Source organism: Cyprinus carpio, chromosome B7 (genome assembly GCF_018340385.1).
Source record: "Cyprinus carpio isolate SPL01 chromosome B7, ASM1834038v1, whole genome shotgun sequence".
Taxonomy (NCBI): Eukaryota; Metazoa; Chordata; class Actinopteri; order Cypriniformes; family Cyprinidae; genus Cyprinus; species Cyprinus carpio.
The window spans coordinates 17,190,461-17,210,892 of record NC_056603.1 but is presented as its reverse complement, the minus strand read 5'-3'; the positions used below and the strand labels follow the sequence as shown (position 1 = coordinate 17,210,892).

The window sequence follows — 20,432 nt, the reverse complement described above, 5'->3', positions numbered from 1 at the left end:
TTCAGCGCACTAGCTAGCTTAAATGTTAAACAAACATACATGTGTGCCATCCTTTGAATGGTCTCTTAAAATAATCCACATTGCTAATCATAGTTAGCCCAGCGATAGGTTACATTAGACAATAAGCCTTGACAAAATTCCTCAAACCACCCGAAAGTAATTCATATGTTGTCTAGGAAATATCCAAAACCTGGTTAAAATGTTTCCAATGAGAACAAGATACAAGAACTACACCAGGCTTAGCTAAAAATAAATAAATAAATAATTTAGGCTACTGTAATGTTATCCACTCGTCATTATATTTTGGTCAGATAACCAGTTTGGTCAGTGAAACTGAGTGATCAACTGAATTAATTGATAAATGTATGCTAACTCCCACTTTTTTTATTATTATTTTTTTTGTCACGGTCCCGCAGAGTCAGTGACTGTACATATTCGGACAGTTCCTAACCTTCTTCTGCATCCATGTTTAATAAACCCCTCCTAAAACGTGCTAGTTTACGCTTGTCAACATTGCGTCCGCGCCTCTTTTTGCCTCCAGCTAAGCCCCGCCCACCCGGAGACGTTGCAATGTTTACAAACTTTTAAGGGGTCTATACTGTGAGTTAAATTGTCCTGGTATTAAATAACAAAATTTTGTAAACACTACAGAGATGGGGTGACTAAATTTGACATCTTTCTTTCTTTCATCTGCCGTAATTAATTTCTCATTATTTGTTTCCTCTTTTAGAAAGTTATGAAAAGGCAGTAGGCCTAGTTGATTTTTTATTTTGTTGTTGGAATAAATAGGAACACAAAAGTAAAATTTTCCATGTCATATAGTTTACTTCTGCGCATGTACACCCGGAAATGTGAAAAAAGGGTATGGAATGCATCACACTAACCAACAGCTAGGGACATCATTGATTTTATTATATACATAATCATATACATGCAGACATAATGGGCCAATAACTGCACGACCCAGCAGCAGGTGCAGATGAAGAAAAACCAATACACCGTCATAAAAAAAAAACATGACAGTAGTAAAACTTACTTTCCTTAATGCAAAGCCAAGTATTATCTATATGATCTTAAGAAAGTTGGGAAAAAAGATTTGGCAACAACAGTTTAAATCAACCTTCTAAATACTGCAGCAAATATACTGTATATCTCCACAATGCAGGCAAATAGCCCTTTGAGACTTCACTTATCGGTTGACAACACAATGTTTTATTTAGCTAGTGCACAGAATAAATGATTAACCTTTAAGAACTCAACTGAACTGATGAACACAGAAATTGAGGATTACCCTGTTGCAATGAAACTGGATTTTTACAGGATTTTGATTGGGACAGGCAGCGTAAAAATACACTGAAATATTACAAAGAAATTCCACTTTTTCCACTTCTGTCCTTTATTATTCCAGTACAGACACTAAGAACTGCTAGCAAGTTGATTGTTGTGCTAAATAGCTAACAGTTAAACAGTTTTCTTTTCTTTCTTTCATTGTGAATACTCTTCCTGCAGTTTTGTAGCACTTGCTACTGGACATGACAATTTGGACAGTCAATCTAGGTCAGCAATCAATCTGGAGTACATATTTATGTGTAAAATCAGAAGAGAAGATAGTAGGATTCCTGCCTAAGGTCCATAAGCCATACCAAGGTTGATGAACGGCTACATCATTAGCCTTTCCATCACAATTAGCTAAAAAGTGCCTGAATCTTTCAAACTATTTGTATATAAGGCCTGATCGGTTGACAGATTTCAGTTCGGCTCTACACATAAAAAAAAGTTTTACATTTAAAACTGAAGTCAAAGGTCAAGGTTTAGCACCATGCCATTTACAATAAATCTTAATCGTTCTTCAGAACCGTTCTTTAAGTAATGGCCTTTCCAAACAAGGTGTAAGAGGACACTTCAGTGTTTTCAGACATCAGAATTAGCTTGCTCTCAAAATTGTACCTGCAGGCAGAGTTCAAGTCCCTAAATGTTGTTTGATGTCAAATGTCCTCCTGACATCCTGATTTAAGGGAAAAAGTCAAAAGGAAAGAACCTAGGAGAATTATACCTGATCACCATGTTCTGTTAACAGCCTGACAGCTGGTGTCTGTCTTCAAAGATCAAGTTAATAAGGGGATTCCTAGACAATTGCAGTCTCAGTTTTGAGTTCGTGTTAGCCAAAATGCACCAGACTCATGACCGTAGTAAAAGAGTGCTGTAGTCCATCAGCATCTGTCTCGCTCAATGTGTAGTTCTCTTTGACAATACGGTCGCAGCCGATCTCCCCATTGCCAAAGAATCCCAAGAGCGGAATGTTGGAGAAGATCTTGCGGAAAGCGCTGGCCTCCACGTTGCTCTGGTTATTGTAGCTGTTGTGGCCACGACCCACACAGGCAAACATGAAGCCCATGGTGTTTCTCTCTGGGATATTAGCAGCCTTCAGCCGCTGGATAGTGGCCTCTGCTGCTTTTGGGCTGCTTACATCTTGGTCCACCAGCACGGAGGCACCCTGGATCTTGGAGCCACTGAAGGTCAGTCCTACTGCACCAAAAGAGCCTGGAGAACAGCTGCAAACAGACAGAACACATACAAACCTCACTAATGAAGATTAGACTTGTAATAATGTCTGAGACAATAGAGGAAACAGGAGGAAGTATAAAGTCTTGACCATAAAACCTCTACGTATAACATGACAAAAAAGAAAACGGGAACTAACTTGACTCATCTAAAATCGAGAACTTTCTTTACTTACCAGGATGTGTTATTGGAAAAGGCCCTCTCAACTTGTCCTCCAATAATAAGTACATTATTTTGAGAAAGAGGTTCCAGCAGCTTGTTAAGAAAGCGCCCCCCTCCAGCTTTCCAGGTCTCATAGTCAAACATCAGCACCACCTTTAGATCAGGGTTATTAATCAACCCTGAAAATCAAATACAGAGTATTCTGACATGAACTACCATTCAAAAGCTTGGGGCTAGTAAGATGGAATGGCACGAGGTTGAGTAAATGACAGAATTTTAATTTTTGGGTAAACTGTCTCTTTAAATTGATCATAGAGACGTTTTTAATAATACAAAAGATTCTATTTGAAAATCTATGTGCTTTTGAACTTTTCTATTTTAAGAATCCTGAAACAAAAGTCTCACAGTTTTCACAAAAATTGGAAGAAGCACAAATGTTTAATGAAGACAAAATCAGATTTCTGAAGGATCATGTGACAGACATCTGGAGTAATAGCTGCTGAAAATTCAGCTTTGCCATTACAGAAATAAACAGGCCTTGAAGCAAAAAAAAAACCATTCCACAGTCATACCTGTCACACACAGTTTAAGAGCAGTTTTTTTCTTCTTGTAATTAGGAGCGCGTGTCCTCCCTAATTTAAAAAATTTAGGAGCACCTTCTGATCAATAATTTAAAATTCTGATAAAAAAAAAAAATTAGCCTTCCATACGAGGTAATATTTGACTCAAAGTGATTTACAGGGGCATTTACTTTTTACCTTTGTAATGACATTACGATACAATATTTTATTAAAAGTATGTCATCATGTCAAATTTTAAAAGCTTATGTTTATAAGCTTTATAAAAATTCTAATTAAAACAATATAATAAGAAGCAGAACAAGACATTAATTTACCAATCATATGAAATTAGTATTAATAAAAAAAAAAATAAAATAAATAAAAATAAAAAATTGTACAACAGAGGTGGCACAGAACACAAAAGTGGCTTGTATTTTCAGACGTTTAATGAGGCTCAGAGGTGGCATGAGTCCAATTAAATTCCTAAAGTCATGTGGACATTGTTTTAAATATAAAATTTTGAACACAGAAATATTAAATGATTTAAATAACTGAAATTATACGTTAAAAATGAAATTAAATCCGCCAGTAGGGGGCAGCAAGTCACTGATTTTATCACTAAATAATTAATTCAACTGATCCGTTTGAAAGCTGATTCATTCAGTCTATATAAATGGCTAATTGAATCAATGACTCACTAGATTCTGTATTTGCTTGGAGATGCGCTGCAGCTGAGCTGTGACTTTATTTGGAACTATTTTCCTTGATAATATAAAAAAAAACAAAAAGCACTTAATATTAACTTCTTGTTAATTGAACTGTTGTATTAAATCAATATCACATTTGCAAACTCCCTTAATCATCAAAAGCTGTCACAAAGGTCCATTACAATCAACGAAAAGCCTCCTTTATCAATCATTTTTTTATTTAACAATATTATTTTTACTGTGTTTTGATCATATAAACACAGCCTTGGCAAGCATAGAGACTTCTATGCTTCTTTAAAAAAAAAAAAACCTTTACTCAAAACCATGCCATTCAAACCAACCCCAAACTTTCACTGTTTTAGTGAAAAGATTGAAGGGGGAAAAAATAGAAATTGAACCAGCTGCTACAATCTAAACAACTCACCTGCTTCCTCCATTGCTGATTCAGTGAGGCTCTTTTTGCAGAAGTGGAAAGGCCGGATGGTGACCCCATCCATGGCAGGGAAAAGCAGACTGAAGCCAGCTTCACCCACTTCATGCTCTTCTGGGGGGCTGCTGGGTGAACCACTGGGGGTCACTATAGCACAAAGCATAAGAAATTACAGTTCCACTGCTGCACTGACCTTACCATCAAACACAGTAATGGCAGAACGCAGGGAAAGAGGGACAATAAGTCTTACCAACAATTCCTGATGCAACAACTCCTACTACATCACAAGTGCTAGGCAGTAAGTGTCTCAGCTTCTCAACAGGATCAGACGCCACTTCATTCTCAAACTTCCTGGCTGTAACAAGGAAGGATGGAAGTAAACAGGTGAATCTCCTCATCATGACTAACAGGTTTTTAATACAAATAATCACATAACTTACCCTTTTTCTGTCTGTAACTAAAAGGCCAACTGAAGTTTTCTCCATCCACCATTAGGAGAGCTGTCTGGGGCAGCAGATAGACCTTCTGCAGGGAGTCAGGGGAAAGAAAAACAATCTGTAAAAATTAGGCTTGTCATTTCTAGAGTTTATAACAACTTTAACTTTGCCTTTGTTACAAAAAAAATAAATAAAAAAAATGCTGAAAGACCATCAGACCTCCAAGTCTTCTGCCATAGTTCTAAGCAAAACATGCTCCTGGTACATGGATGAGCCAGAGGCAGAGAGCCAGGTCAGTCTCTGCTGTGTCCTCAAGACTCTGCGTGCACAATTCCTCCATAGCCTACACACACTACAGAAAAAGACAACAATATCAACATACAAACAGTCATTGCTATAAACATTTTTTTCCTCAACAACTTGTTCATAATAAAGAAACGCAAAAAAAAATATACTCATAGTTCTCTTTTAAAAAAAAACAGATATTTGTTTCCAAAAAAAATAAATAAAAAAATTCCAATATTTAGCTAAAACCAGTACGAGAATTTTGGATGGCATGTTGCAATGTATATGCACACATACTATTACACTATGTATTGTTTAATAAAAACATAAGATTATTTGCTTTTGATAATTTATAAATTAAGATATTAATTCTCCATTGTTATTATACATGTATTTTTATGGCTATTGTTTAAAATGATCTGCCAATCAAAATAATCTGCCAACTACTAGTTTACCAAAACAGGGAGAGATATTCTTACAAAAAACACTAAAGAGAAACTCTAAGACACACTGTAGTTTGTATAACGTCAATCGTCATAGTCTACTGTATATATAAAGGATATCTTCATAATGACAGTAATTATTGTTAAAAGGTAAAAATAATAAAATAATTTCATTCAATAAACAAACCAATTTCAACCAACAGCATTTCTCTGCACTCCACCCCCTGGTGTTTACATTTTACGATATTAAGACAAACATATCAGCTGTTCAGAGAAAACCCAAATAAATCATCACCTAAAAGTTAAACCATCCATACTAATTTACTTGCGAATCTGATACGTGACAACTGACATCCAGATGAATATCATCAATTATCGTAAATTAATACATCACCACACTTCAAAAAAAAAAAGTGCGAAACTTTGGAAATATTTAAAGTATTGGCAGCAATAACTGGTGTATTCTAGTTGATCTAGGTTAGACTTGAGAAAGAAAAAGCGAAACCAGGAAGATCGTACCAACCTAATCACCCAACAACATAAACGTGTACATTTAATTGCTGTTAATTAATCAAATTAGTTTATATAATACCGCTTAAACTGTGATTGTCTGAATGGGGTCTTCTGATTAGCTCAAAGCTAACAGGCTAAAACATCAACACTCCGCTGAGACTCATTACCTTGCTATCCGGAGGAGATTTTTAGTCGGCACAAATGTCAAAATCCTCTCCACGACCTCAGCAACATTACTCAGGATATATCCAGCTTTACTTTCCCCCGAGATGTTTGGAGAAGCTGCATCCCCTTCCATTTCACACGGATTCTCCTCTCACTTTTGACCCTCCACACGGAGGCGGAACCGGAAGTTGTTTAAAAGTCTCAAAACAAGCACTTGTACAGACCCCTGACTACAACATGTTTACTGTGATTGTATTTTGAGCTAAAAAAAAAAAAAAAAAAAAGGTTTATATGTCAGTGTCAAATAAATAGATAAATAAAGACGCAACAAGTATGTTCATGCAAGTGATAACATTTTTGCATTGCATTTGGCATTTTGAAATTAAATATATAATAATTTAGCAAGTTGCAAAAAAGTAAATGTTTATATTTGTGTACCTGAGGGTTGTACATTGCATGTATATCAGAAATGGCACATTTTTAAATGTGATAAACATGGACTGATAGTTTTATAATTGTATAATTCAGATAATTAATCTTGAAATATTTTTCTGATTTTAGAAGAACTACTGACACTAGTAAATACAGTCTACTCCTACAACACAACTCACCTTTGGGAATGATCCAAGGTGTGTTATATAATGCAGAAGGCACTTTCCTCTTTCTATGTAAACTTTCCTTTTACGTATAATACATTGAAAAGGTTAAGGCTGTTTACCATTTAAAGGAAACAGGTTGCCATGTTTTTTCACATTTAAAATTTAAGCTTTAGGTTTTGTCACTCTTCCAGATGCAACCCGTACACAGTAAATCCTCACATTTTATAATATATCTTTAGCCTTGACATAAAAAAACTTAAGACCCACAGTACCAACAATAACAGAATAATGAAATTATGGATTATCTGTCATCACAGATTATTGGTTACTCTGTGTGCAACACAAACAATAGACTGTGTTCATATTCAGTTTATGCCCTGGTGTTCTCTCATTCTGTTGTGAGGTTAGAATTCATTGAGTGCTAAACTGAGCTCATGTGAAAGGAGACGGTTTTTCCGAAGCTGTTGATAGAGGGAGTCTAGTGAGAAGATAAGAAAAGGGAAGGGAAGGGGAGGAGAGGAGAGGAGAGGAGAGGAGAGGAGAGGAGAGGAGAGGAGAGAGGAGAAGAGAAGAGAGGAGAGGAGAGGAGAGGAGAGGAGAGGAGATTAAAGGAGAGATGTTAGTCCCAAAAGCATTAACCCAAAATGGTTTGCTAAAGTTAATGCTAAGATCTTTCTTTCAATCCATATTTATACAATGCCACAGAACTGTGCTGTAAAATGTGATGGAATGAATAGGAGAATTACAGCTGTACATGAGCTGCCAAAGAGAGAAGCAACATAAGGTGATGAGAAGGAGCTTTTTTTTACTTTATTCAAGCTTCTCGACAATAAATTAAGGACATATGAAATCAAAAGAGTTAAGACATACTAAAGAGAGAAAGCAGTGGGGAGCTTACAGAGATGGGAGGAAGTTTTATTTTACAGAAAGTAAAAAATTTCTGTACAAGTGATGGGACTATAGAACTGAGAGCTCCATCCCCACTGAGAATAGTGCGATGGAGAAATGCGGCAACAGAGAAAAATAGAGAAACACAGAGGAAATTAAAGAATTGCCGCTCAGATGGTGCCCGGAGCCAGAGATGAGATGTAAAAAATTTAACTGTGCAAGGGGAGAAAAAAAAATGAGTTGAAACAAGTGAGAGATGGTGATGTTAAACAATAAAGGGCATGCGAGAGACATAAAAAGACTGTCAGTGTCACATAAATATATGTATATTTGGTCAATCACGCAACAAGTATTTTCATGCATGTAAGAAAATGATTACATCAGGCATTTTGAGATTATTTTTTTTTATTCACATACAAATAATTTAGCAAGTTGTTAAAAATGTAAACATGATGTTTACATTTAAAAATTAGTTGAAATAAATGAGAAAAGAAAAAAAAAAACAAATTGAATGATAGATGGTGATATCAAACAACGATGGGCATGCCAGAGATAAAAAAGGGGTCATCATGCTTTCCAGATGAAAGAAGTGTGTGTAATCTAATTTTTTATACATAACTTCATATCTAGTAAATCAATAGAAAGGTTTGTCAAGCAGGCTTTAAACTTAATAATGGGTTCAGTCTAAAATCCGTCATCAAACCTGAAAATTAGATTATACTAGCAGACAGAGAAACTGGAAAAGCTATTAAACCAAACACGTGTGCACACTCTCATACATGAACACGGGTTAACATGTGGTGATAGTTACATGGAGGTCATGTCGTTGAGGGCGTGGTCCAGCTCCTCGCTGATGGCTTTGTACTTGAGTTTCTGAGCATACAATTCATCTAAAGTAGCCAATTAAAGGCCAGAATTGTAGAGGGGTGTTGAATGGGGAGGAATGGAAAAGAATGGAGAAAAAAGAAAATAAGGGAAAGGAAGCAGTGCAAAGGCAGATGGAACAATGACAAGAGGCCAGAGAGAGACAGATAAAAGAAAAGACTAGGAAAACAGTAATTCAACAGAAATTAAATGAAGTGAAATTGATGGAACTATGTAATTATTCCAAGGAACTATTCCAAGGATGGAACTATGTAACTAAGGATTTAACCCGTGTCTAATAGCAACAGTGAGGTACAGGTTGACATACCCTCCAGATCATCAATGGTCTTCTCAAGCTTGGCGACTGATCTCTCAGCGAACTCAGCACGAGTCTCAGCCTGGAACACAGAGAGACGTCAGGCGCTCTTATATGTAAGCACACACACACACACACACACACACACACACACACACACACACACACAAGATGGTGGCTGAATGAACTCACCTCCTTCAGCTTGTCAGTCAAGACCTTGATCTCCTCCTCATATTTGTCCTCTTTAGCGGAGTACTGTAGACAGGAATGAGAGATGAGAGGATTAACATGCAAACACGCAAAACAAATATACACAGATGATCATTCACTAATACACACATACACATACGGTTTACATGCTTACCTTCTCAGCCTGGGCTTCCAGAGACTTCATGTTGTTGGTCACAGTTTTCAACTCTTCCTCCAGCTCAGAGCACTTGCTATAGGTGGGAGTGACAGAAAATTTGAGACAAAAAATGACACACAGAGACTAAGATGTGCAAATATGTTTAAAAAGTGCTACATTTGTTTGATTTTACCTCTCATTAAGCTCAGCACGCTCCTCAGTACGCTCCAGCTCACCCTCAACAATCACCAGCTTACGGGCCACCTGTGTACCATCACAAAGAAGTGCACATGTGTTACGTTGTCCGTCCAAGATGAAGAAATTGTTTATTGGAAATGATTTATTCATAATTTTATTGCATTTATTTATAATGAATGATAAGAGTAAGAAAGAGAGAAAAAACTGACCTCCTCATACTTGCGGTCGGCCTCCTCAGCAATGTGCTTGGCCTCCTTCAACTGGATCTCCTGCAGCTCCATCTTCTCCTCATCCTTCAGGGCCCTGTTCTCAATGACCTTCATGCCTCTGAGAGAGACAGAGAGAGGGAAAGGGTTTGGGTGTTATTATAACTCTTTCAAAATCATGAGACCTATTTCATATGTTTAAAATAAACTATCAATTTGAATTAGATTAAGCATCAAAGTAATAGTGTCTATATCCTCCCTTTAAAAAGCAATTTTGGCTTATCCTGCGGCAGAGGTTTTGGCCCATATCTAATTAAAATCATACATTAACATTTGACTGATGTGACAAAATCTACTGAATTGATATTCAATTCACTGCAATAAAAACTATAATATTTTACAATTTTTTCTAACCCCAAAAATGAAATTTATGTAATTTTTATATTTATATAATGCAAAAAAATTCCATATCATTGTTTTCAATTTGATTAAAATGTCTCAATGGCAATAGCCAACAATACGTATAGATCAAAATGATCGATTTTTCTTTTATGCCAAAAATCATTAGGATATTAAGTAAAGATCATGTTCCAAAAAGATATTTTGTACATTTCCTACCATAAATATATAAAAACGTAATCTTTGATTAGTAATATGCATTGCTAAGGATTTCATTTGGACAACTTTAAAGGCAATTTTCTCAATATTAGACTTTTTGCACCCTCAGATTCTAGATTTTCAAATAGTTGTATATCTCAGCCAAATATTGTCCTATACTAACAAACCATACATCAATGAAAAGCTTATTTATTTTGAAATCTCAATTTTAAAAAATTGACCCTTATGACTGGTTTTGTGGTCAAGGGTCACATCTGACGTCCTTGACCTCTTGCCATATTTGCAAAAAAAGAAAGTTCTTTCTAGAAGTCTCAGGGCTTGTTTTGTGCCCTAGTCATAATAAGTGACCTATGAGTTTTCAAACACACCTCTCACTCTCATCAGCAGCCTTCTCAGCCTCCTCCAGCTTCTGCAGAGCAGTGGCCAGACGCTCCTGAGCGCGATCCAACTCTTCCTCAACCAGCTGGATGCGTCTGTTCAGGGAAGCGACGTCGCCCTCAGCCTGCGCACAGACAACGAGTAATGAGCTCACAGCGCGCGAGTCTAGTCTAGTCTACATTAATAACACATTTAAACCGCGCTTTCGTGAGAAAAAAAGTCTAGAACTTATAACACTGTCGTTTTACATACTATGGTTTTAAAAGTGATATAGGATATCTTTACAAATACTCACAACATTCAAATACTAGCGTCTACTAATTTTCTGGAAAACATTAAATCATTAAAGTAACGCGCTGTTTAAGGATGGGAGGACGTCACCTGTCAAAAAGCATCAGCGCCCTCTCCATCCATTAAGCGCCAGTACACAATCAATTATTTAGAACTTTCTAACGACAAAAACGTTGCTTAAACATAATTTTAGAATGATTCTCTTGTCATTTTCCGCCTTTTGATGTAATCTGACGCGAGAAGGCGCAGCATTCGGCCTGCTAATGCACTTAAATCATTATCGTAAGCTCACAGATTGCCTGGCTGCGCGCTCGGACTCGAGCTCCTGCTGTAGTCTCTGTATTCTGCTCTCAGCATCGTCTGCTTGTTCTTGCAGTGACCTGATTTTCTTTTTTACGGCGTCGAGATACGCAGTACCAGCAGCCATCGTGAATCCTGCGGTTTGTTTTCACGGGGTATCACGGGGTGTTAACGGCGCTCCAGTAAAGCAAATAGCCCACCCTGATTCCCAGCCAGTGACTAACGCTTTATCAAACACCGGAAGTCAATGGATCTAGGCTGTATTGTCGTTTTTAAACCACATGACCTGCTTATTGCCTAAATTAAATGAGAAATGTCAATGAGTTTCCAGTGTTATCACAAGGATGAAAACTGCCATAAATATTGTAGAGTATTAAAAAAAAATCTATTTAATGAATTAGATGAACAAAAGTGCATTGTTGTTAAATGCATTTTCATCTCTCCGCCTATTCGTTTCACTTTGTTGCATTTATAGATTTTGCACTCATTTGGGCACTGAATTCTGTGCAACCTGTTAACTGTGCCATTGTCTAGGCGTACAGCGCCATCTAGTGAAATGTTGCTGCAATACAGGCCGAGCACAATCCAGTGGAAATCCATTGAGTTGGATAATTGTTTCAGAGTGAACCGAGTATTTTGGGCTTTATTTCGAATGACACCCTCTCTCAACAGAAGCTTGAATTTCCAAGAAACTGCAAAAAAAAAAAAAAAAAAAAAAAAAAAGTGGGGTCCTACAAGTATTTTAACATAGGCTAAAAGCTTGCAGCTTCAAATGCGTTTTGATATATTAGAATGTTGGTTACAGAGGTGCGCTAAATAAATGTTTATTCAATAAAATCTTTAGTGATTTGTTTATAAGTCTTTGATAGTTGAAGGTTAGCTAACTTCTGAATTACTGACAGAAATTCCTTCAGAAGTTGCATCCCTGAAAGTCAGTGAATAATTATCAGTCTACAGGCTAATTATTTAAATAAAATCGTGTCAAAAATCTTCATAATAGGTCGTTCATATTTTATCACATTGTATCATAGCCTATAACAAATGGGTGGTTTGTTTTTTTATTTATAGTCCTAGCTATTCACTAATATATGTTTTATTGAATAATATAATTATTGGTATCGTTTATCAAACTATCTTGATGGGTGATCGCTGGTCTTAGGTATCCAGCAAGGGTGAGGTGAAATTCTACACGGACCCCTATTAAGACGCTTGTATGGGGGCAAACGAACCCCCAGATGCTTTCCTTATAAAGCGCATTACTAAATTTAACCCGCCGTTTGCATACACTCTCCTGCAACTGTACATATGACTGTTTTCCCATCTGTGTCTTGGTTGGCTATTCGTTTAGCAGGTGGTGCAAATAGGCTACATTTAAGAATGGCCGGCGACATTTTAAAATCTACATTTTTTTGTAGATCCCGATAAAGTTTAGTCGGTAAAAACAATGTCCGAGGTACTACGTGATGGTAAAAATCTGGTGTATATAGTAAGTTGAACAGACTGTCTGTCTAGCAGGGATGGGCGCAGGTTGCGTGACATCAGACGGGAGACCCCAAGTTTCCCTGAATGCTTACATCGGCAGCTTTCTTCTCAGCCAGCTCCAGTTTCTCCTGAGCATCCTTCAGGGCTTCAGAGTATTTGTCCAACTCATCCTCAGTTCCCTTCAGCTTCTTCTGCAGGGCGAGCAGGTCATCCTCGAGCTACAGGAGAAACACGCGTGTCAATACACAAGGAGAGAGACAAGAACGTTTATAACTATGCATTATATGTGCAATTAACATAAGTTAACCATGCAGGCCTATAAAACAGACAGTCTACTGTAGCAGTGAGACATCTGATATGAAAAAAGTTAAAGTAGAATTAAAAATAAAATACAAGATAGAATAGAAACAGAAAAGCTTATTAAAAATGGAATAGGCTACAGCATAATTAGCTGTAAAAACATAAGCAGCCTATGTAAAGTCTGATTTATAAAGGTGCAAAAGAGCCACCCAGATGCACGAGCGCCCGATTTAAGTCCAACCTGCTTGCTTCTGTCCTCTGCTCCCTTCTTATCGGCCTCAGCCTGCTCTGCTCTGTCCAAGGCATTCTCCTTGTCGAGCTTGAGCATCTGCATCTTCTTCTTAATGGCATCCATGGCTGCGTTTGTGAATGGGTGGTCGCACCAAACACTGGACTGAGAGAGGCGATGAGCGTCTGTGCTGAACTGAACGCTGAGCTGGAGTGCGAGCTGGTCTCGCTGTAGCCTGTCAAATATGTGCCTTCACGGGAGCCTGAGAAGTTCCGTGAGACACCCAATACTTTTTTGGGAACGGCCCTTAGCGGTTCCTCCTGCGTCGCGTCTTTTTTTAAGGATCTGGAAGACGATTCGCTGCCCTCAGACATTTGACCATTGAAATGCCTATATATGGGATCTGAGGGCCAAGACGTCTTACAAGGGGGCCGTGTTCCTATTTCTAACACCCTGAACCTGGAGAGAAAATGAGGGAAGAGGAGCAAAACTGTCCGGAAAGCAATTTAGGCTACACGTTCTCCAACTGATGCAAAACGCTGATTATGCGAACCCTAACATAAAATGTATGGGCTGGCTAAATAAAAAATATATTTTTTTCTATCCATAAACTCTTTATAATGAAAACTAAAAAGTCTTTACAGGGAGAAAAAATCGATTGATTTTATACAGCACACGAGGGGCTCATGAAAGTGATTATCTTAAGGGAAGGCATTACTATCTCTGGGTCAGTCTCGTAACAGATAGGCATGTCAACGAGTCCCTCAGGCATTGTTCATAATCTGAAGAGCTTAAGATACGGTGGCTGTTGAACAGCAATCTCTCAGCACGCTTGCATTCATTGCCAAGTACCGTGCTGGTTTAAACTGGCCGCGGTAAAAACCCCCAAATCTCTTGGAATCACAACGACGTGTCGTGTGGCACAGCTACAGCTGCCAGCCATGCCGCGAAGATACAAGCCCCATGTAACGCCTCTGTTTGAGCTTTGATACATCATTTAATTCATTTTGACTTAGGAGAGAGGTTACTTAGGTTCAGATTTCTTATTCTTGCAAGTTAGAACAGATAATGGTTTGCTTTTTATTTGTTATACAGTTTATAAAGTTTTTTTTGGATAAGAAGATCATAAGATAGTCTTTCTACAAAGCTGAGGTGTTTGCCCTCAATATTAATTTCTTATACTCTCACATTCCCACACCGTGAACTTCCCTCCAGCAGGTTATTTTTACCCTTCCCCTCCTGAAGGAAACACCTGCCACAGTCTCTTCTTAGCTGTTGTAAGACAAGCTTTTCTACACACACAACTACCCTTAATTTTGAATCACACAACTGTTTTTATCATTGTGTATTACAAATGTAATGAACAATTGTAGGTGCATTTTTATTATAGTAATTGATTATAGTAGGCATGGAATATATGTAACACAGACACTTGACTTTCTCTGCTTTCATGGTCTAACATTAAGTGTTAGGAAAAAAATATATGCACTTTGAATTGTTTCTCTATAATTAATTATTTATTATGTGTACTGCCTTGAGATTGATTATGATCACCTACACTCTTTTAATAATAATAAAAAAAATTGCAAAGGGGGTTTTGCAGCAATGCTATAGAACCATTTTTCTGTGAACAGTTCTCAAAAGAATAATTTTCTTATTGTGTAGAACATTTTATTAATATCAAGAAACTTTTCCCACTATAGAGAACCTAGTTTCCATCAATGTTAGAGGTTCTTCATGGAACCATATCCCAATAAATAACCTTGATTTCTAAAAGTGTATTCTAGTTTCATTCTTTTCCTCACTGCTTTCTGCAGTTTGCCTTTAATAATGATCAGATTAGCATGTTATATCCAGAGACATTCAAGCAGACGTGCAAAGCTTCCTCTTGGTGGAAACCTTTCAACAACGCATTTACGCCTGGCACCCCAACCTGTTAAATGCCTTTGATTCAACTTCAAGATTTTCTGAATGCTGCTGAATAGGCTACAGCTTTGAATGGACTATTCTGTATCATTTAAATACAGCAATTTGAAGCAATGTTTTTTAATTAATTTACAGAAAGCTGCAAAATTAAAATGTAGTACTAATGGAAACTGGTAAAATTGATATGCTAAGTTCTATTCTGTTTACTGAGAGTCAAGAAAAAATTATGTATGCTGGAGGGTGCAGAGCTGCTGTTATGGTGTAATGGAATTAAACAGCCATAAACTCCATTATGTTGGCAGAGTAAGTATTACACATATAACATAAAACCATACACAATGTGTGTACTTCTCACCATCCTCTCCCAAGGAAGTTATACAGACTATCTAATGCTTGAAACTTATGTTTGAAAACATCTACCGTTTGAGGAAATTTGACAGTTCTACCTGCCAATCCAATTGCAACTCTAATTGTACCAACTGTAAATCTTTAAACATGCATATCTGCTATGACCATCTCCCCACAGGGGACTAAAATTAGCACCTCCTCGAGTATGTGATCCCACCCAATATAGCCCCATACCCTCATGCTGACTAAGACATACCACCTCTGCCCTACCCCCATGCCAATGTCTTAAAGGAGCAGTCAGCCCGAACTTAATGCAGTACTGTCATATTGAGTTGATCTGTAGTGGCAGATTACTCGTCTCAGTTCACAATCGTAAAGAATAGCTCAGAATAACAGCAAAACTGCAGACAGAAACAGGAGATTGAGTACATGCTCTAAATGAGAGAGACAGTGTTTGTGTCAGTCACTTTAACAAATAACTGAGATGTACTTCTTTTAGATGTATGTACATATCACAGAGTATATGTGGAAGAAGGGGAGATGGTACATAAAAGGCAACGTTGATTCTATTTGGCATCTTAGAGATTTATAACCTTCTAAATTGAGACTGCATAAACTTACAGATGACAGTGTAGAACATTACTCCAAACTCAAGCTTGCAAGCTTATTACTCCTTGCCTCAGAACTAATACTGAACTTGTGTATTTTATTTTCCTTTAAGTGAACTTACTTTCTAACAAATTTAGAAATAATTTTTAATAGCAGGCAGCTATAGTAACCAACTATTACATAACAACACTTTTTACAACTGTACTACTAATTTTAATTATACTACACTTTCCAGTATGTTTCCCTATATCTATTTACATGTTGAAATGTGTTTAAAAAAATTAAACTGTATTAATTAAAAAAGTATCAACACAAATAATAATAATGCTATTAACAAAGTATTAATACATTATTATTATTATTATTATTGTACACATTAACCATTCATTTAAAATTATTAAAGAGGATAAAGAAAGTGACAGGTATATACAACTTTAATCAATGAAGGATTAAAATGTTTTTGTGAGCATTAATTCTCTAATATACCACTTATGAGGAAACATTAAAAATAAGAATTGAGAGTTAACTCTCTAACACTGTTCAGTGCATAACCAGCTTTATACCATTCAGTTTCATTGCCAATTCCCTTTCAGGTCAAAAGTGCAAGAAAAACATTCCATACGGACATCATGTGAAGAGAACTATACTTTGAAACCCTTTATTTTAAGTTAAAATGTTCTTCCATATATGCAGAAGCTTTACATGTATAACTTGATTTACTGCAAAGCTCTTACAGGCAGTCATTCAAAGACACCCACAAATAAACAAAGTCAACTGGTTTTCTCAAAATGTGGAGTCACATTCAGGACTTTCTCAATATTTTAGACTTCTATAGTCGTCTACACAATGCATGAGCTGGCAACATCGATCATTCTCCAACTCTGCCATTAAATGTAATGGAGCATGCACAAGAAATGCAGTACAAAAGTGTGCTGTCTTAACATACAGTCGTACATTTGTATATAAGCCATATACATTTACAGCAACATGAAGCAGACAGACACTTTCTAGGCAGATCTAAAGGGGGAACTGCTTAAAGTGAGTTTCACAGGCCACTTTATGACAATGACTTGCTGTAGTAATTACCAACTCGTACCATTCCAACTCCGAGCATCAGAGCACAAAAGTAGTAACAGATTAGCAGCAACTCAGCTTCGACACACACACGCACACTACGGTGAATGCAAGCCAGAATACTGTATAAACACCTGATCTTGTCTCCTACAGTCAGAGAACTGATATGTTCATTTGACAATGATAAACTAAGGCACTGAAACTAAATGTACATAAAGCTAGACACAGAAGAGTTGCTGTGGCAAAGCAATAAAGCACAGAGAACAGATTTCCAGGGTTGCATATGACCAAAATACAAGCATAAAAGTGACATACTACAGCATAAGGCTAAAAAATCAGAAAGTCATACCAGCATCAAATGGTTTAGAAACTTTTGATAAAGAAGACATAATAAAGAGAAAATAAAAGCAGCTACGAACAGCACTGTAAAATACTGCAGTGGCCAGTAATTTCAGTATGAGAAGAAAAGTCTGGCTCTACATAAAGTGAAGTACAACATGTCCTTTTGAACGTACATCCTTGTGCCCAAAACAACAATAGGAGCAATTCTATTGTATTTGGATTTCATATTTTGCTGTGGTATAATGTTAGTTCTATGGGGTTAGAGATGGAATTTCCACAGATCTTCTGAGGTTAGTATGGTTTTCTGAATCTCCATATTTAATCCACCAGTCACTACATCCGGTCATTACATTCTCAAAGTTTATGGGCAGCAAGAAGAATTCACTGGAGATGATGCATTCTAGACTCTCATTCTGAGTGGTTTTGTTTTACATTGCACATTTACGCACATTTGTTTATCTACATAAATATCTTTTATTTGTATACTTGGTGAACTTAGTGAAGCAATGAAAGTGAAGCATAAAAAATGTATCTCACCATTACAAATGTACAAATGTTAAACATTCAACTGGAGTCTCTAACAATCAGGTTTCTTTTCTTCTCGACTTTAAATGATGTAAGCATTAAAGTCTGCACCTTGTTTGAAACCCAATAAATGCTTTATTTTAATGACTGCGATCGAAAAGAGTTTATTTATTTCTTCCTCAACACTCCAGTCCCAAAAGTGTAAACCTGGCTGTTCTGAGCACACAGTAATGTGCTTCCAAAATCTTCATGCACACATTCACAAATTCAGATTCATGCCAGAAATTTAAAGCTTCTTCATGAGGGTGTGGAGGAGGCATGAAAACATTCACGGTTAAAGAGACAAGACGGTCGATGTTTGAAATGTTCAAGAGTTTAGATATTTAAAAATCCACAATTTTGGATTCACAATCCAGTCAGCTGAATCAATAAACCTTCATCAGTTCAGTATTTGTCGTATGGACTGCACTATAGAGAAATTCATCTGTGTCCTGAAGGCAAAAATCAAATGGTGGATAATTTGATCAAAGGGAAGCCAGCATTTCTGTTTAGTCCTCATCCTCTCTGAGTTCACTTGGCAGGAACTTGTACTGCTGTTGTCTGATCTGTGCCAGCTTCTTACGGGCCTCTTCCAGCTCCCTCTCCTTCCTCAACATCTCCTCCTGAGCAGCAATAATCTGGGCCAAACAGACAAAGCACAACACAAATGAAAAATGAACTGAACAGAGCCAATATGGAAGAGCATAACCTTAAAATACTAAATGTTATTATAATTATTAGTCCCAGTAAAAACAATAATAATTAATTAATAAAAAATGTATGGGCAGTCAGAAAGATCAAATTGACCTTGGACCACAAAACTAGTCATAAGTAGCAAGAGTATATTTGTAGCAATAGCTAAAAATATATTGTATGGGTCAAAATTATGGATTTTTCTTTTATGCCAAAAATCATTAGGATATTAAGGGAAGATAATGTTCCATGAAGATATTTTGTTAATTTCCTACCATAAATATATTAAAACTTCATTTTTGATAAGTAATATACATTGCTAAGAACGTCATTTGGACAAATTTAAAGGCAAATTTCTCAGTATTTTGATTTTTTTGCACCCTCAGATTCCAGATTTTCAAATATTTGTATCTCAGCCAAATATTGTCCTAACAATCCTAACAAATGCACCAATACACCAATGAAAAGCTTATTTATTCAGCTTTCAAATGATATATAAATCTCAATTTTGAAAAATTGACCCTTATGACTGGTTTTATGGTCCAGGGTCACAAATATATTTATTACTACTATAAATAATAATAATAATAATAATAATAATAATAATAATAATAATAATAATAATAATAATGTTATTTTAATAACCAATACAATGTTAGTATTCAGCCTGTAATCTTACCTGAGCTATTCCTCCAACAAACCTGGTCTTGACCACCACATTATCATCATCTGCCTTGTTGAAAGCAGCCTTCTGGGCCGCTCGAACCAGACTGTCAGAGGCCCGTTTCACAGCATTGCCTGCAGCCTGCAGATAACACATAAGAAGTTCGAGAAATGTGCCTATGAAATTCATGTTCAATGAAGGCAGTAATGTAAGCCTAGGTTTATAGGTGAACATGTACAATGCAGTTACCATTTAAAATATCGGAATGAATTTAGTATTTTTCTTTATGTAACCGTATTTACCTGTAGCCTCCTCATAGCCTCTGAATCCTGCTCAGCTTTAACCTTGCATGCCACCAGCAGCTGTGCAGTGGAAGCAGCCACTTGTTTGGCAGAAGAGATGAGCTTTTCTTCACTGGCATGACCTTGGACCGATGCATTCGCTGCCTCACAGAGGCTACTGGTGGCTGCGGCAACCATGCGTGCCTGTAACGGCATGAAGAAACAGAGAATTCATAAGTAATATAACATGATGACATTTTATCAGCATTTTTGAATCCTTAAGGACTTACAGCAGATATTAGCCCTTGGGACCACTGTCCATCATCCACAGCATTAGCAGGGATGGCTCCCACCTTCAGAAAGGAAAAAAAAATCTTATTATTCTATAAAAACTGAAAAAATGGTTGCTATAAATAATAATTTTACGGACTTGTTAATAAACATTTTTTTCGGCTCATGCTATGTCTTCTTACCTTGCCCTGGGCTACGAGTTCTCGCTGAGCTGCTGAAGCTGATTTTACAAGAGCGCTGGTGGCTGCGGCGATAGATTTGGCTGCCTCAAGTATCTGCTCTTCAAAGTCTAAATTCTCATCAGCTTGCTGCAAAGAAAAAAATATATATCATGAAAAAGGCAGTTGTAACATCCTGAGGA

At 36.9% G+C, this 20,432-nt stretch overlaps 3 protein-coding genes across 5 annotated transcripts in view; all 3 read right to left on the bottom strand.

Annotated features, from left to right (window-relative positions):
• Window positions 1-891: 891 nt before the first annotated feature.
• Window positions 892-7,398, bottom strand: fbxo22 (F-box protein 22). The gene is made up of 7 exons (XM_042727590.1): window positions 6,267-7,398; window positions 5,078-5,210; window positions 4,862-4,946; window positions 4,672-4,776; window positions 4,416-4,568; window positions 2,738-2,903; window positions 892-2,552 (listed from the first exon to the last, which is right to left on the bottom strand). The coding sequence occupies exons 1-7, from the start codon at window positions 6,395-6,397 to the stop codon at window positions 2,159-2,161; spliced, it is 1,167 nt and encodes a 388-aa protein (XP_042583524.1). The 5' UTR covers window positions 6,398-7,398; the 3' UTR covers window positions 892-2,158.
• Window positions 7,399-7,648: 250 nt separating this feature from the next.
• Window positions 7,649-13,593, bottom strand: LOC109049794 (tropomyosin alpha-1 chain). Of its 2 annotated transcripts, XM_019067447.2 has the most exons (10): window positions 13,292-13,593; window positions 12,843-12,968; window positions 10,668-10,801; window positions 9,685-9,802; window positions 9,471-9,541; window positions 9,296-9,371; window positions 9,124-9,186; window positions 8,944-9,013; window positions 8,563-8,641; window positions 7,649-7,964 (listed from the first exon to the last, which is right to left on the bottom strand). In XM_019067447.2, the coding sequence occupies exons 1-10, from the start codon at window positions 13,403-13,405 to the stop codon at window positions 7,961-7,963; spliced, it is 855 nt and encodes a 284-aa protein (XP_018922992.1). In that variant the 5' UTR covers window positions 13,406-13,593; the 3' UTR covers window positions 7,649-7,960. The 2 variants fall into 2 exon arrangements, with proteins under 2 accessions (XP_018922992.1, XP_042583525.1); XM_042727591.1 differs by lacking the exons at window positions 12,843-12,968; window positions 13,292-13,593 and adding an exon at window positions 11,261-11,410 and having other exon boundaries at window positions 7,927-8,641.
• Window positions 13,594-16,794: 3,201 nt separating this feature from the next.
• Window positions 16,795-20,432, bottom strand: part of tln2a (talin 2a) — a 48,435-nt gene continuing 44,797 nt past the window's right edge. For both annotated transcript variants that reach the window (XM_042727588.1, XM_042727589.1), the window contains 5 exons: window positions 20,254-20,379; window positions 20,071-20,133; window positions 19,802-19,984; window positions 19,515-19,640; window positions 16,795-18,780 (listed from right to left, as the gene is read on the bottom strand). In XM_042727588.1, the coding sequence (XP_042583522.1) occupies window positions 18,652-18,780; window positions 19,515-19,640; window positions 19,802-19,984; window positions 20,071-20,133; window positions 20,254-20,379 (627 nt within the window). In that variant the 3' untranslated portion in view covers window positions 16,795-18,651. The remainder of the gene's footprint in view (window positions 18,781-19,514; window positions 19,641-19,801; window positions 19,985-20,070; window positions 20,134-20,253; window positions 20,380-20,432) is intronic.

Coding starts and splice junctions, on each gene's coding strand:
- fbxo22 (XM_042727590.1), bottom strand. CDS start 6,397: ATGGAAGGGGATGCAGCTTCTCCAAACATCTCGGGGGAAAGTAAAGCT. Junction 4,947..5,077: donor CTATGGCAGAAGACTTGGAG/GTCTGATGGTCT, acceptor GACTCCCTGCAG/AAGGTCTATCTGCTGCCCCA. Junction 4,777..4,861: donor TAGTTACAGACAGAAAAAGG/GTAAGTTATGTG, acceptor TCCTTGTTACAG/CCAGGAAGTTTGAGAATGAA.
- LOC109049794 (XM_019067447.2), bottom strand. CDS start 13,405: ATGGATGCCATTAAGAAGAAGATGCAGATGCTCAAGCTCGACAAGGAG. Junction 10,802..12,842: donor CTGAGAAGAAAGCTGCCGAT/GTAAGCATTCAG, acceptor GTCTGTGCGCAG/GCTGAGGGCGACGTCGCTTC. Junction 8,642..8,943: donor GACCATTGATGATCTGGAGG/GTATGTCAACCT, acceptor TGGCTACTTTAG/ATGAATTGTATGCTCAGAAA.